This window comes from Epinephelus lanceolatus, chromosome 24 (assembly GCF_041903045.1).
Source record: "Epinephelus lanceolatus isolate andai-2023 chromosome 24, ASM4190304v1, whole genome shotgun sequence".
Taxonomy (NCBI): Eukaryota; Metazoa; Chordata; class Actinopteri; order Perciformes; family Serranidae; genus Epinephelus; species Epinephelus lanceolatus.
The window spans coordinates 16,714,345-16,730,928 of record NC_135757.1 but is presented as its reverse complement, the minus strand read 5'-3'; the positions used below and the strand labels follow the sequence as shown (position 1 = coordinate 16,730,928).

Here is a 16,584-nt window from a genome sequence, read left to right as displayed (position 1 = left end):
AAGAAGAACTGTGTCCCTGATTGACCCGGATGTACCATTGCGGTGGTAACGGGGGATGACCGCCTCGAGCTGTTTAGACTGTGTCACAGTTTAAAGGCTTAATAAACCAAAAATAACAGTATTTTGTTATGTAAAAGGCCCTTATTAATTTTCTCTAAGGATTGGTCGCTACACTGTCTGTAAGTGGGTGTTAATATGACACCCACGGCGACCAACTTCCCTGGAAGTTACCTGTGGACACCTGCGCGCAGGCGCAGCTTCCGTTTAATGAGACTTCGCTTTGGCTCTGAAATGTGAGCGGGAGCGACAGCATGTGGTAAAATAATACAACATGTAGACATATATTTAGTTTGTGCGCTGGGACTCGTTCAGAAAGGTAAGTAAAGAATTTACTGTGTAAAGCTGCTGCACATAGAGACAACTTAAACTGTAATACAGTTTGGCAGTAGATACAGTACAGTATTGAGCAACCGTACAGTCATGCATGTCCTTTGTTCGGATGCGAGTCTTTTTTCTTTTTTATGAAACAATTTCTACATCACAAAATCTTCATTGGAAACAGTTGCTTGTATACAATACGATACAAAACTCGATCTGAAGCAGTCAACAAAGACAAAAGATAAACAGACAACAAAGAAAACAAATGTTAAAATGTAAGAGACTTAAACATGACGCCATACAGGTCTTTAAGGGACTGATTAGTTTTAGATAATATCTTAATGGACGATAAATAATTCTTCAGTTCATTTTTAAAGCAAAACATGGAGGGTTTACAGTTTTTCCATTTGCAATTGTGTATATGATATTTACCAGATAATAATTATGTTCACCATATATGACATCTTCCTTGGGAGACCATCCATGTGAATCATAATCTGGTAAAAATCACAAGAAGGATGATCAGTGCCAATGTTTAACCAGCTGTAAAGATTCTGCCCAAACTGCAATGTGAGTGAACAGGAGAAAAATAAATGCTCAACAGTTTCAGGTTCTCTTGAACAAAAAACACAAGGATTTAATTCAAAATGAAATCTTTTTGTAAAGTTTCAGCAGCTGGATAAACATTGTTCACAATTCTAAACTGAATGTCTTTTTACTTTAGCTGAAATTGGCCATTTAAGATAATTGAAACATTTATTAATTAAAAATTTCCCTTTATCGATTATTCTAACTTTTGATGGTACTTTAAAATCAGAAAACAATTTGCATTTCAAAACATTACAAATGACTTTGTTATTACATTTCTTATCACTAACACATACTTCACCAATCTTTATTTCAGGCAACTTAATAACCACATGTGAATATGTAAGAGTGCTTGGTATCATGTGTTTCAAAGGAAGCGGAGCATTTAAATTAAACTTTTCTACAAATGAATTAAATTGAATAAAATGGCCATGTTCATCCTCAAGTCAACAACATATAACACTTTTTTCTCATACCATTCTTTTTTAAACAAGGTTTTCTTACCAATTGTAATGGTTGTATTATTCCACAAGGTGGAGCCATGTGGTGTGAAATTATGGGTATATATCATTGTCCAGTAATGCAGTACCTGTTGATGGAAATCTGACAACTTAATGGGCAGTTTTGAAATCTCAAAATCACATTTCATCAAAAATTGTAACCCTCCAACTTTTTGGAATAAACATTTTGGTGTATGAAACCAGATTGATCCAGGCTGAGCTCAATAAGCTTTTATCCAATTAACCTTGAACACACCGATCATACTTTCAAATTCATTGGCTTTCAGACCACCATTGTTATAGTCCTTAATTATCTGAAGTCTTTTTAAATAGTGGGTTTTATTTTTCCATATGAAGCTGAAAATCACAGAATTAACCTTTGGTAATCATTCAGGGGGAAACATAAAGAGAATGACACGGATAAATAGTTGAGATATACCTTCTGCTTTTGACAACAGGATTCTGCCCAAAATAGAAAGATCTCTTAAGAGCCAATGATTAAGAGATTTCCTCATACTATCTATTTTTTTCTTCTGTTTGTTTGTTCTCTTTTATTTCTATCTTTAGATAAATTTATACCAAGGTATTTTATTTCAGTTTGAACAGGGATGGATTCAGTATCTCTTTCAGCACAAGGATAAAGAGATAATAGTTCACATTTTTTTCAAATTTAAACACAGACCAGAAACTTTAGAACCTTTATAAAGGAAAGACCTGGGATTGGGATTTATTAGGGACTGGCAGTCAGATTCAGATGTGTCAGTGTTTCAATATGAATTTCAGTACTCAGAATATTAGTATAACCAGCACCTGCAATATATATACTGTAAATATTTTGTGTGCAATGCAGATTTCTGATAAGAATCCTGTTTTAAACATATTTTGCCCGGTAGAGTGAATTCTGTGGAGTATCACACACTATACTGTCCTCCCTGCAGGTCTAGCAGCTGTGATAGAGACTCAGCAGACTGTGATGGCAGCAGTGGGAGAAGAGGCTCTTTTAAACTGTCAGCTAATGCAACCTAAAGATGTTCCTCAAGTCACATGGAAGAAAGTTTTACCTGACAAGGAGCAGAATATCGCTACTTACTCCGAATTCTTTGGTGAGAAAGTGAATCGTGACTTTAGAGATAAAGTGGAGTTTAAATATGCTGGACTGCAGAACAGCTCCATAGTTATCAGGAGGGTGACGGAGGAAGATGAAGGATGCTATCACTGTTTGTTTAACACCTACCCTGACGGAGCACTCACTGGTTCAACCTGCCTCCAACTCTATGGTAAGAACGTTACAGTGTTATTAAAGACATCTCCATCATCCTTAAAGTCTGTCCTGTAAAAACTTGATGTGATGTTTTTAAATGTGTGGTGTGTGCAGAGCTGCATGAACCCGTTCTACATGTCAGAGAATCAAACTCTCCTGAAGAGGCAGTTGTGTCCTGCTCGGCCACAGGTCGACCTGCTCCCACAGTAAGACTGACTGCCCCTCACTACAACTCTACCAGTGTCACCAACACCAACGCTACAGTCACTGTCACCGCTACAGCCGTGTTGCCTCGTCTCCATGGCAACAGCACACAGGCTGGATGTGCAGTGCGAGTGCTCTCTGGTCCTCAGATAGAGGTGTTTACCATGATTCCTGAGGTCACACTGTCGTCTGCTGATGGTGAGAAACACCTCGGCGTCACTAAGTGAACCTTTATGTGGTCTCATGTCAGTCTCACCATTTGATCTGTAGTTGCTTTATGAATGTTGAGTGTTATTAATTTTCCTCTCTTCTCACAGATGTCACTTTGATCACTGTGTTGGTCGTGGTGTCCTGTGTTTGTGTTGCCGCTGCAGTCATCATCTTCCTGCCTAAAAGAAAACATCAGAACAGGTGATTTTCAACTTTAAACACCTGTCTTGTTGTAACACCAGTGTCTCACAGTTAATATAATAATGATTGACTGAGATCTTTTCAAACAAAACCCACAAATAAATGTTGGTTCAGCACTGACTTTTCTTAAATCCTTCAGTCTGTCACCCAGAGACTCTGAGGAGAACAAGACACAACGAAGAACAACCAAACACACTGAAGAGTAAAACACTTCCCTACTGTTGTTATGATGTGTTCACACCAAACGTGATGCAAATTTTCACGTTGCACTACTTGTGCGAGTATGATCGCTAGAATATTTTGTGTTGACTCACTTCATATACACATGAAATCGCTGAATTGATGAATGAACTTCCATCGGTACGTCCTCATCATTGTACGTCCCCATTGGTTTTTCCCCAGGATCTCAATGCTGACTGGCTGTCACAGCATGAATTGTTCGATGAAGTTCAAATTTTTCAACTCTTGCAAATAAGTGTATGACGCAAAATCGCACTTCCTGCTTCATTTGCACCACTATATTTGCGTATTTCACGATGTGTCCATCGTGCTGCCTGTCAGGAATTCGCGTCTAATCCGGTCTTTACATTGACCTTACATACAATTCAGTATAGTTATAGTTTTATTTGCATCTGGCGTTAATGCAATTTTATGTTGTGATCGCACCAAACATGAAATGAATTTTCGCATTGCGTTGCTTGCGCAAGTTTGAACGCTAGAATGCTTGACCTCTCACAAATAAGCATTTGACCCAAAATCACGCTTCTCACTTCATGTGCACCTTCATATTCACGTACTTCGCGTCATGTCCATTGCATAGCCCCGGTGGGAATTTGCGTCTTACATTGACCTTACATATAATTCACGGACATTGCGTTACTTCATTTAATTTGAACACTAAAATATTTTGTATTGACTCTCTTCATAAATGTAAATAACTCAAAGTTCATATTTTTGAACTGTCTTAAGTTAGTGTATGACGTGAAACCGCACTTCTCGCTTAATTCGTGCTGCTTAATTTGCGTATTTTGTGTCACGTCCATTGCACCGCCCGGCGGGAATTTGTGTCTAATTGCATCTTTACATTGTCATTCAAAATAAGTATGGTGTAATGCAATGATGTGAGTGTTTTCTTCTACTTCAAGGGACGGAACACTTGTAGTCATGCAGGACATCCAGCAGGTCAGACGACGGTCGCCTCCTGAGAAAGATCGGACAAGGGACCAGCCAACACCGCCATCTCCAGCAACAAGAAAACTTAATTTTGAATAATGTCCTCTAATATGTCAGACAGAATAACATTCAAGACTGTAGTGGCAGTACTCAGACTGTGAGACCTGAACATACAGTGAGAAAGTGTTTTTACATTTTTATACCATTCCATGTTTATATGATCTTTTTAATAGCATTTGATAATTATTTTCAGGTGTTTTCACATTGTTTGTAGGCTATATTATTCCTTTATTTAAGGAATGTTAAATCTTTGACAGTGAGGTGAGCCACATATCTCTGAAGTGACCTTTGTCAGCTCCATTTTATGGTCAGGAGATCATATCTTACATCAAAGTGTGTTTTTTTTTATATTGGCTCCTCAACCAAGTACTTTGTAACATTTGTAATGTAAAAGTATTGTTTTACATGTATTAATTGTTCAGGTGCATTTGTAAAACAGTATAGCTGTATTTGTTTTATCTTTGTTAATTTCATTTTAAATAAAGTTTGTTTTTTGTAACTTCCTGTCATATATGGGATTTCTAATGATCATCTGTGGTTATTTATTGTATCACACAGCTAACAACAATATCTAACACCACTCTGTTTACTCTGAATCTTCTCTGACATTCATGATAATGGTGACGGAAACCAACCAAAGTATATGTGAGTGTCTCTTCAACTGACTTGGACTGGACTGTTCCACTGTGCGGTAAAAAGGGGGATAACAGCACGTCGCGCGCTGTTAATACAGCGTTTCAGAGCTATCACTGTTTGTTTAACACCTACCCTGCCTCCAACTCTATGGTAAGAACCTTACAGTGTTATATTAGGGACATATTCATCCTTAAAGTTGTGTAATGTCATTATAAAAAAGGAAAATGACTTGTTAAAGCTTTTCTCTTCACAGCTTAACATGACAAAAAGTGTGATGTCAGAAACTGATGTCTTTGTAACGACTTCATTCATGTGAGTCAGATTCAGTGTGTCAGTGTTTTGTATTTCACACAAACTGTTTCTTTTACGCTCTGAACATAATGTTTCCGGACAAATGGTGGTGCTTGTGTCCTGTTTTTGGAAGTTCCAGGACTTTGTTTTATTAAGGGGAGGCTTTGTATTAACTTTGAATGTAAGATCGTGACACAGTGACAGGATGTTAGTTCAATATAATAAAATGGATAGTAATAAATGGAAAAGTGACACTCTAGCTATGTGACTGATAAAAAAGGAGTGATTAAGGTTTTGCATTTTACATATTAATCTGCAGCCAAGTTAAAACTGCCGCATGCAAGAAGGATGGCACACTGTGCAGTTATACATCTGCTTTTTGTATTTGGAGCTTTTCAGAAAGGTAAGAGAGAGAAGTTACCTGCTTATGTTTAATGGTTGAGGCTCAAGTTTGAAGCTCAGTCAACTTCAAGTGAACATATTTAGTCTGTGTGCAGAATATAGGTAGCAAAATGTGCATCCATGCTGGCAAACATTTTAAATGCATTGATAAAGTACAGTAGTCTTAGACATGAACATCATTGACTCCAGCATGCTGCAGACTCTTTATAGGTAAATCATTTTTGCTGCTGACAACGTACAGTTTGCAACGTGCAACTGAAGACAAAGGAAAAGTGTGCACTGGAAATGTAATTAAATAAAGACAAATCAGGTTCTTATGAAAACAGGCCGTTTCTCTTCCTGGTTTCAACATCTGTGTTCACCAGGACTAAGCACTGATGCATTTAAGCCATCGTCACCAGTTACCATGAGAGCAGCTCAAAAAGAAACGCATCACAACACTGTTCAGTTGATGGATTACATAACAAAATGAGGTGCTTCACCTGCACCTGTCATATTTTAAAAAGCAAACACTTATCACTGAAATAGATCAAAATTGATCACTTCTGATCATTTTGAGTAAGTAATAACAAACAGACCATGTGTTGACAGTTTCATATCAATCAGCTCCAACCCCAAATCTTTAACTGTTCATTTCCTCCCTGCAGGTCTAGCAGCTGTGATAGAGACTCAGCAGACTGTGATGGCAGCAGTGGGAGAAGAGGCTCTTTTAAACTGTCAGCTGATGCAACCTAAAAATGTTTTTCAAGTGTCATGGCAGAAAATTTTACCTGAGGGGGAGCAGAATCTTGCATCTTACAACAAATACTTTGGTCAGAAAGTGAATGATGGTTTTCAGGATAAGGTGGAGTTTAAATATGCTGGACTGCAGATCAGCTCCATAGTTATCAGGAGGGTGATGGAGGAAGATGAAGGATGCTATCGGTGTCTGTACAGCACCTACCCTGATGGAGCTCTCATAGCTAGAACATACAGTCAGGTCCATAATTATTTGGACAATGATACAGTTGTCATCATTTTGGCTCTGTACACCACCACAATGGGTTTTAAATGAAACAATGAATACCTGCTTAAAGTGCAGACTCTCAGCTTTCATTTAAGGCTTTTTTCAAAAATGTAGTATGAACCGTGTAGGAATTACAAGCATTTCTTCACACAGTCCCCCAACTTTAAGGGCTCATAAGTATTTGGACAAACTAACATAATCATCAATTAAACAGTCAGTTTTAATACTTGGTTGCAAATCCTTTACAGTCAATGACTGCCTGAAGTGTTGGACACATAGGCATCATCAGATGCTGGGCTTCTTCCCTGGTGATGCTCTGCCAGCCCTTTACTGCAGCCGTCTGCACTTCCTGCTTGTGTTTTGGGTGTTTTGCCCTCAGTTTTGGCTTCAGCAAGAGAAACGCATGCTCAATTGGATTCAGGTCAGATGATATGACTTGGCCGTTGCAGAACATTCCACTTCTTTGCCTTAAAAATGTCTTTGGTTGCTTTTGCAGTACGCTTCAGGTCATTGTCCATCTGCACTGTGAAACATCGTCCAATGAGTTTTGAAGCATTTGGTTGAATCTGAGCAGATAATGGTGCCCCAAACACTTCAGCTTTCATCCTGCTGCTCTTCTCAGCAGTCACATCATCAATAAATACAAGAGAACCAGTTCCACTGGCAGCCATACATGGCCATGACATAACAGTACCTCCACCATGCTTCACTGATGAGGTGGTGTGCTTTGGATCATGAGCAGTTCCTTCCCTTCTTCCTTCTCTTGTCTTCCCATCATTCTGGTAGTTGATCTTTGTTTTATCTGTCCATAGTATGCTGTTCCACAACTGTACAGGCTTTTTAGATGGTTTCTGACAAACTCTAATCTGGCCTTCCATTTTTAAGGCTAACCAATGGTTTGCATCTTGTGATAAACCCTCTGTATTTATTCTAGTGAAGTCTTGTCTTGCTTACAAGAGCAGCAGGATGAAAGCTGAAGTGTTTGGGGCACCATTATCTGCTCAGATTCAATTAAATGCTTCAAAACTCATTGGATGATGCTTCACAGTGCAGATGGACATTGACCTGAAGCATATTGCAAAAGCAACCAAAGACATTTTTAAGGCAAAGAAGTGGAATGTTCTGCAACTGCCAAGTCATATCATCTGACCTGAATCCAATTGAGCATGCGTTTCTCTTGCTGAAGCCAAAACTGAGGGCAAAACACCCAAAACACAAGCAGGAAGTGCAGACGGCTGCAGTAAAGGGCTGGCAGAGCATCACCAGGGAAGAAACCCAGCATCTGATGATGTCTATGGGTCCAACACTTCAGGCAGTCATTGACTGTAAAGGATTTGCAACCAAGTATTAAAACTGACTGTTTAATTGATGATTATGTTAGTTTGTCCAAATACTTATGAGCCCTTAAAGTTGGGGGACTGTGTGAAGAAATGGTTGTAATTCCTACACGGTTCATACTACATTTTTGAAAAAAGCCTTAAATGAAAGCTGATAGTCTGCACTTTAAGCAGGTATTCATTGTTTCATTTAAAACCCATTGTGGTGGTGTACAGAGCCAAAATGATGACAACTGTATCATTGTCCAAATAATTATGGACCTGACTGTACCTCCAACTCTATGGTAAGAACCTTACAGTGTTATTAAAGACATCTCCATCATCCTTAAAGTCTATCCTGTAAAAACTTGATGTGATGTTTTTAAATGTGTGGTGTGTGCAGAGCTGCATGAACCCGTTCTACATGTCAGAGAATCAAACTCTCCTGAAGAGGCAGTTGTGTCCTGCTCGGCCACAGGTCGACCTGCTCCCACAGTAAGACTGACTGTCCTCACTACAACTCTACCAGTGTCACCAACACCAACGCTACAGTCACTGTCACCGCTACAGCCGTGTTGCCTCGTCTCCATGGCAACAGCACACAGGCTGGATGTGCAGTGCGAGTGCTCTCTGGTCCTCAGATAGAGGTGTTTACCATGATTCCTGAGGTCACACTGTCGTCTGTTGATGGTAAGAAACACCTCAGCGTCAGTAAGTGAACCTTTATGTGGTCTCATGTCAGTCTCACCATTTGATCTGTAGTTGCTTTATGAATGTTGAGTGTTACTAATTTTCCTCTCTTCTCTTCTCAGATGTCACTTTGATCACTGTGTTGGTCGTGGTGTCCTGTGTTTGTGTTGCTGCTGCAGTCATCATCATCCTGCTTATAAGGAAACATCAGAACAGGTAATTTTAAACACCTGTCTTGTTGTAACACCAGTGACTCACAATTAATATGGTTAACGACTGATTGAGATTTCTGCAGATAAAAACTCATAAATAAATATTTGTTCAGCACTGACTTTTCTTAAATCCTTCAGTGTGTCACGCAGAGACTCTGAGGAGAACAGGACACCACAAAAAACAACCACAGACACTGAAGAGTGGGAAACTTTATTAATTTTTCACTTGTACATATTTATTTTTATTGCTTTTTTGCAAAAGTGATGTAATCGTCTTCGCTCTATTTTGGACTTCACTTTCCTACCTACCAACTTGCTAACTTGATAATCACACTGGGTTTACTTAGTTTAGTCCATTAATCGAAATGTTGGTAGTGAATCAGAGGATTTGAACTAGGCTACTAAGTTGTGATGCACTGAACTCTTCATGGACCTTTGTGTATTCATAGTCAGCATGTTTTCATCACTGTTGTTCAGAGTGATTTGGAAACTGACTAATATCTTGTTTTTATCTGAAGGCCCAAAACACCTTTAGGCTACTGATTCAAGAGAACGAGGCGCACAATAAGACGTCTCCTGAGAAAAATAAAGAAAATGGCTCCCCAAAAGAATCATCTCTGATAGCAGAGTGTCAGCGACAGCTGTTTTTACCATAGCCACAGGACTGTTAAACCAAAACAGAGGAACTAGAAGAAAGCAGCTCACTGGAGCTTCAACAGTCACATGTAGAGCTCTGAAGCAGGTAACTTCACTCTAACTCAGAGTCACAGTGACTGCAACACAGTGCAACAGTAAAGGTTTGATTCAAACTAATCTAACAGGCAGATGACCACAATACAAGCTGATGTGTTTTGATGACAACAAGGAAATGTCCTGTGAGGTTATAGCGCCATCTAGTGTGCTTTGTGAGGAGGAAGACGTTCACATGAGCCCAAGTGCGTGCACATAGCGCATTTGTATATAACTGTAACTGTATGCAGCTATAAAGTTTAATTTACAGCTAACATATTAAATAACACACATGATGTTATTTTCTGCATAATATTTTCTGTGTGTTCTTAATTTTGCACTTGACTCTGTTTTTTTCTGTCTGGACACATTATGTAGTTGTAATTGGGGTAAAGTGCTGACTGTATGTGGGTCAGGTGGTTTTTGTTGTTGTCTTCTGTCTGTTTATATGTTTCTGCACTTGTTTTCACTTGTTATGTTATCACAGTATTACACACACACACACACACAAAAAAAGGTTGTTTTACATCGATGTAACTAATCCTTGTCAAACACTTGAATATCAGGATGTGCTGTGCTTTATGTCCATGGTGTTTCTAATGATCTAATGTTGTAGATTTAATAATTATTCTGACTGTTAATTTATTTTTGTTTATAAAACAGATGTGTTAATGTCACGAGTGGTTTCACTTCTGTTCACTTCATGTTGTTGTTGCCTCTGATTCTTATTTATGACAGTGAGGTGTTTGTCCAGTGATGCATGTCTCTGGATAGTTAGAGGACGTTTAACTGTCTGGAAACCAGGATGTCCATGTACTCAAAACATAACTGAAAATATATGAGTGTTCAGAAAGATTTAATCTTCCTCTTTTCACTGCACCGACGTGCCACAAAGAACTTTAAATTGATAACGCTAATGGAGAAATGAAATAATTTAACCACACGATTATTCTCTGCCATGATATTTGACACAAATATATGGAATCAAGTGTCTGAGGTATGGTTGCAGATTTCTAGAGGGAAAAATTAAAGAAGCAGCAGCCCAAAAGCATCTCTGACAGCAAGGTGTCAGCAACAATCAGCTGTTGAGAGACAGCTTGAAGACACATGAACAAACTGCTTCAAAGCCTTATATGCAAACGTTAACAAAGTCATTTAACTTAGTTTGCATAGAATTTGAATATAGCTCCTGTTTTACAGGCTGAATACAGAGGGAGAAGTGTGAAGCTTGTTTGCAGTCAAATGAGAGAATTAATGTGAGTTGCTTTTTTACTCACTGTGACACATTGTGCCCATGTGATAATGTAATGTCAGCAGAGACATAGCAAAGCCATCCTGAGGAAGAACTGCATCCTCATCATTGATGAAGCCACTGCTATTGTGGACCCCAGGTCCTGCTGACACAGCTCACCTCATTGGCAGTCATTGTAGAGAGCGAAAAATTTATGTGATAGTACTGCTTTTTTCCCTCCTCATAGGGTTTTTGTTTGCGAGAAAGTGTGTGTGGCTCAGGTTGTAAAATGCATTTCTTTAATGTGTGTACCATGTCTCTCTGCAGGACAGATGAACTGATTCAGAGAACCTTATGGGAAAAGTTCAATGAGTGCACCGTGCTGACCATCGCTCATCGTCTAAACACCATCATAGAAAGTGATAGGATATTGGTGAGTCCTCTAGAAAGCGTTCTCTGTGGTTTTTGGATCATGGGTTTACTCTCAAAATGTTCAACTGCTGCTACATTATGTTTCCCAAACACCATTTCCACTCTGCATGGTGCACAAGCCAGGTTTGGTGGGAGCTTGCTAGTAGTGCTGCTCATTCAGAATCACCGCTGGTATCGCCTTCCTGGTGGCAGGACGACATTGCTGTGGAAACATGGTGGCCACCCTCTGGCCTCCCCAGTGCCACAAACCCACTTTAGCATTGTTAACCATGTTAGCACCACTAACATTGCCGACACTGTTGACAGTGCTAACAGAGCTAACATAGTTAATAATGCTAAACGGGGTATGTGACACTTGCGGGAAACTGTTGACATCCCAACTTCCATGTTAGGTCATATTTATTCCGGACAGGTGTATTAGACTGCTTAAGGTTAAATGCAGTGAACCTAATAATAAACTGACAGCTGAGTGTATGATTCAACCCCTCAGTCTGTACCTAACTATATAATGTTTTTTATTTTCTGCCCTGTCTATGTGCACACCTTTAAATGGTGTTTGGGAAGTTGTAACCACCCACAAGCAGAGAAGGCAATAGCTGCTGCAAGATTGATACCACTCATCATGTCTGTGCATTAAATATGGAACTACTGCCGCAAGTAGGTTAGTTTAGCATAAAGATTGGAAACGGGGAAAGAGCCAGCCTTGCTCAGTTCAACACACCTATCCACACCTCTAAAGCTCACTTATGAACATGTTACTTGGTCTCTGTTTTTTATGGCATACTATACTAAGACATTTTGAGCAGGCTGTGTCCAGGATAAAAACTGAAAATGATCCATTTTCAGACAAAAAAAAATACTATCTATCTATCTATCTATTTTTTTTTACATATTTTTTGGTATACATTTCTCTGTTTTGACTTTGCACTGTGTTTATCATATTAATACAAATTCCTTGTGTTAACCAACATGGCAATAAAATTTACTCACTGTGTCAATTTATTAACTGCTGCTGAAAACATCAACAAATAAATGTGGTTGATTTATCTTTTATTGTTTACATGTGAATTAAGTCCAAACCAGATTAAAAGTAAAGATGAACTTTTCTTTGGATGAGGTTTACATCACAGTATGTGTAGTGGTAAGGTAGCTCATGGTGATAACAGATCTTTGGAATATCTCGAGTTCCGCGTTCAAGTTCAAACCCTGAACTGAAGAGTTGGCATTTTGTTCTTGTGTAAGGAATTTATTTGGAAAACACTTTATGTAGTTCTAAGCTGTAGCTCAATGAAATAAACTGATTCTTCTCATGAACACAAGTAGAATAAAAGGATAGTGTGTGTGACACTGGTCATGGTTTACTGACTCAGTCCTTGTTAAGGGACTTGTTGACGAGCAGAAGTATCTAGCTAGACAGTAGTTTTACAGCAGCATATTAAATAATTTGTGTTAGATTCCAATTGGGGCTCAGTGAACACTGAATGCCTTGTCTAAAGGTGCAAGAGAAAATCTTCAAGGGGGAGTCTTTAAGTTACTCCAGTTCATTAGCTCAAGGAGCTAGGACTGGTTTTAAGTTTAGAGGATCAGGGTTCAATTCTCAGGTGACAGGCAGTCTGTTTTGAAAGCTGATGTCTGAAGGAGAAAGTTAAAAGTTATATGGAACACAGACAAAGTGTCTCTGGACTAGGGATGGGAATCGAGAACCGGTTCCAACTGGTTCAATTCATCGACATCTTTAGCCTTTATGCTTAACGATTCCCTTATCAATTCTTTTCATTATGCCAAATCTGCGCTTGTCAGTCAGCAGCATGTTCAGCAACAAAGAAGACGTAATGGCGGAGAGACAGAAGGCGTGGCTTCACTTCACCAAAAAAGACTAACAGCGCGACATGCAATTTATACAGCACCGTAATTACATGCATGGGCGAAAGCACCACCAACATGCTGAAGCATTTGTCGTCGCATGGCATTAAATATCAAGAGTGCCATGTGTTCGACAATCTCTGGTCAACGAATGCAGCTGCAGCAAAGTCTCAGCAGAGCAGTGCCAGTGACGGTACGTATGTCCTGTCCCATGTTAACGATAGCACAATGCATTCAATGACCTATTCTATAACGTTATTCGAAGTAGATGAAAACAAATGCCGTACAAATATTCTTTCATTTGTTCCATTTTAGATGATAGCAGTGGACTGAGTATTTCTTGCTTGCAGTGTCGCTTCCCCAGCTCCACGTCCTCCCCCTCCGTTTAGCCAGCAAACCCCATTCACACTTGCTGCAAAGGGCAAAATGCCTCAAGACAAAATAGATGAGTGTCATCAAGCACAAATAAAATGTATTGTGAAAGGTTTGCACCCTTTCTCCACAGTGGAGGAGCCAGCATTCTGGTAGGTTAAGGTTCATAATAAAACGTTATGAAAGCAGATGTCTTGGGTTACAAACAACAGGAGGTGATATCATTAATTCACAGGAGGAATTGAAAAGGGAATCGATAAAGAATCGGATCGATAAGCAGAATCGATTATGGCATTGATATCAATAAGATCCTATCAATTCCCATTCCTACTCTGGACTGATAGCTCAGGCTGTAATGTGTTGTTTCGGTCCTTATCGGGGCTAGGTGAGTTTTAAAAGCTGCTGTTCAGAGGAGAGAGTGAAAGGATTTGTGAAACACCGTGGAAGAGAGCGGTAGAATAGCTCAGGCTGGTAAAGCGCTGCTTGAAGAGCATGAGGTTGATGGTTTGATCCTTATCAAGGGCAGGTGAATTTTAAAGGCCGCTGTCCAGAGAGAGTGAGTGAAAGGCCCCGTGAAACACAGTGAAAGAGTGAGGAGGAATAGCTCAGGCTGTTAAAGATCTGCTTTGAGATTCTAAGGCTGATGGTTTGAGCCTTATCCAGGGCAGGGGAATTTTAAAGTCCAACACCCAAATGAAAACGTTAAATGTGCCCAGAGAAAAGTTGATATGTGTAGCAGCAGGATAACTCAGTGAGTAAAACTACTGGCCTTAGAGCGGGAGACTGGGGTTCAAATCTGATCAGGCTGAGGGTTTGATCCTTATCCAGGGCAGGTGAATTTTAAAGTCCAACATCCAAAGGAAAAGGTTAAATGCGCCCGGAGAAAAGTTATATGTGTAGCAGCAGCTTAACTCAGTGGGTAAGACTACTGGCCTTGGTGTGGGAGACTGGGTTTCAAATCTGGTCAAGTTGATGGTTTCATTCTTATCCTGGGCAGGTAAAATTTAAAGTCCAACGCCCAAATGAAAAGGTTAAATGCGCCTGGAGAAAAGATAATTTGTGTAGCACCAGGATACCTCAGTGGGTGAGGCTACTGGCCTTGGTGTGGGAGACTGGGGTTCAAATCTGGTCAGGTTGATTGTTTGGGTCTTATCCTGGGCAGGTGAATTTTAAACTCCAATGCCCAAATGACTACTACTCCAACTCACATCCCCACTTTTTCCTGGCGTCCTGGCTCCCCCTTGCCGTGGTATGACGTGCAATTGGTAGCATTGGATGTGAGCCCCAGTCTCCCGCACTAAGGCCACTAGTCTTACCCACTGAGTTAAGCTGCTGCTACACATACAACTTTTCTCCTGGGCGCATTTAACCTTTTCATTTGGGCGTTGGACTTTAAATTTCACCTGCCCAGGATAAGAACCAAACCATCAGCCTGACCAGATTTGAACCCCAGTCTCCCACACCAAGGCCAGTAGTCTTACCCACTGAGTTAAGCTGCTGTTATACATGTACCTTTTCTCCGGACGCATTTAACCTTTGTATTTGGGTGTTGGACTTTAAATTTCACCTGCCCTGGATAAGAACCAAACCATCAATTTGACCAGATTTGAACCGCAGTCTCCCGCTCTCAGGTCAGTAGTCTTAACCACTGAGTTAAGCTGCTGTTATACATGTACGTTTTCTCCGGACACATTTGACCTTTGTATTTGGGTGTTGGACTTTAAATTTCACCTGCCCTGGATAAGAATCGAACCATCAGCCTGACCTGATTTGAACCCCAGTCTCCTGCTCTCAGGTCAGTTGCCTTAACCACTGAATTATGCTGCCTACACATATGGCCTTTTCTCTGGGCACATTTAACCTTTTTATTTGGTCGTTGGATTTTAAAATTCACCTGCCCTGGATAAGGATCAAACCATCAGCCTAAACAGATTTAAACCCCAGTCTCCTGCACCAAGGGCAGTAGCCTCAACCACTTAGTTAAGCTGCTGCTGTACATATATCTTTTCTCCGGATCCATTTAACCTTTTCATTTGGGCGTTGGTGTTACGGCTGCAGGGCCGTGTGTGTGTGTGGATGGTTGTTTTTTCTTTTCTCTGCTGTCTCCAGGTTTGGCCCCTCCCCTCCTACTGAAAATGGCTGGTAACTACTCACACCTGTGAGCCGTTACCCATCAGGCCCTGGGGCAGCATAAAAACCTTCTCAGAGAGGCAGATTTTCCCCTTTTGCAGTCTCCTGAGGCAGCCACTTGGTGAGCTGTGTGTGTGTGTGTGTGTGTGTGTGTGTGTGTGTGTGTGTGTGTGTGTGTGTGTGTGTGTGTGTGTGTGTGTGTGTGTGTGTGTGTGTGTGTGTGTGTGTGTGTGTGTGTGTGTGTGTGTGTGTGTGTGTGTGTGTGTGTGTGTGTGTGTGTGTGTGTGTGTGTGTGTGTGTGTGTGTGTGTTTGTGTGTGTGTTTGTGTTTGTGTTTGTGTTTGTGTTTGTGTTTGTGTTTGTGTTTGTGTGTTTGTTCGTTCGTGTATTCTTTGACCACTTCTAGAGGTGGTTGTGTGCCGGTTGTCGGTAAGATTACTCTTTTGGTGAAGAATGTGTTATTCAGCACTATTTTGTAGGTGGCTTGACTGTCTGGTAATATCCGTTGTTTTGTTGCCCTGTTTAGGCAGATCGGCCTCACCTTTTGGAGAGCTCGCTTTCAGTTGTTGTGGAGACCTCTCTTGTGTTTTTTTGTCTATTATAAATAAATCCCTAAGTTTGTACCATCTGTTTTCCTCATCCTTTTCATCCCGTTCTATTCATTGTGTTACACCCTCCATCCCCTGGGCTCCATCAAGGG

General features: G+C 40.2%; 1 protein-coding gene across 1 annotated transcript; it reads left to right on the top strand.

Annotated features, from left to right (window-relative positions):
• Positions 1–252: 252 nt before the first annotated feature.
• Positions 253–5,084, top strand: LOC117254539 (OX-2 membrane glycoprotein-like). The gene is made up of 5 exons (XM_033622881.2): positions 253–376; positions 2,405–2,743; positions 2,842–3,129; positions 3,249–3,342; positions 4,488–5,084. Exons 2-5 carry the CDS (start codon positions 2,440–2,442, stop codon positions 4,612–4,614), a joined length of 813 nt encoding a protein of 270 aa, XP_033478772.2. The 5' UTR covers positions 253–376; positions 2,405–2,439; the 3' UTR covers positions 4,615–5,084.
• Positions 5,085–16,584: the final 11,500 nt, after the last annotated feature.

Bases quoted from the DNA above. Each gene is read 5' to 3' on its own strand.
- LOC117254539 (XM_033622881.2), top strand. From the start codon at position 2,440: ATGGCAGCAGTGGGAGAAGAGGCTCTTTTAAACTGTCAGCTAATGCAA. The intron at 3,130-3,248 runs GTGAGAAACACC...CTCTTCTCACAG, and splicing joins CACACTGTCGTCTGCTGATG to ATGTCACTTTGATCACTGTG. The intron at 3,343-4,487 runs GTGATTTTCAAC...TTCTACTTCAAG, and splicing joins AAAAGAAAACATCAGAACAG to GGACGGAACACTTGTAGTCA.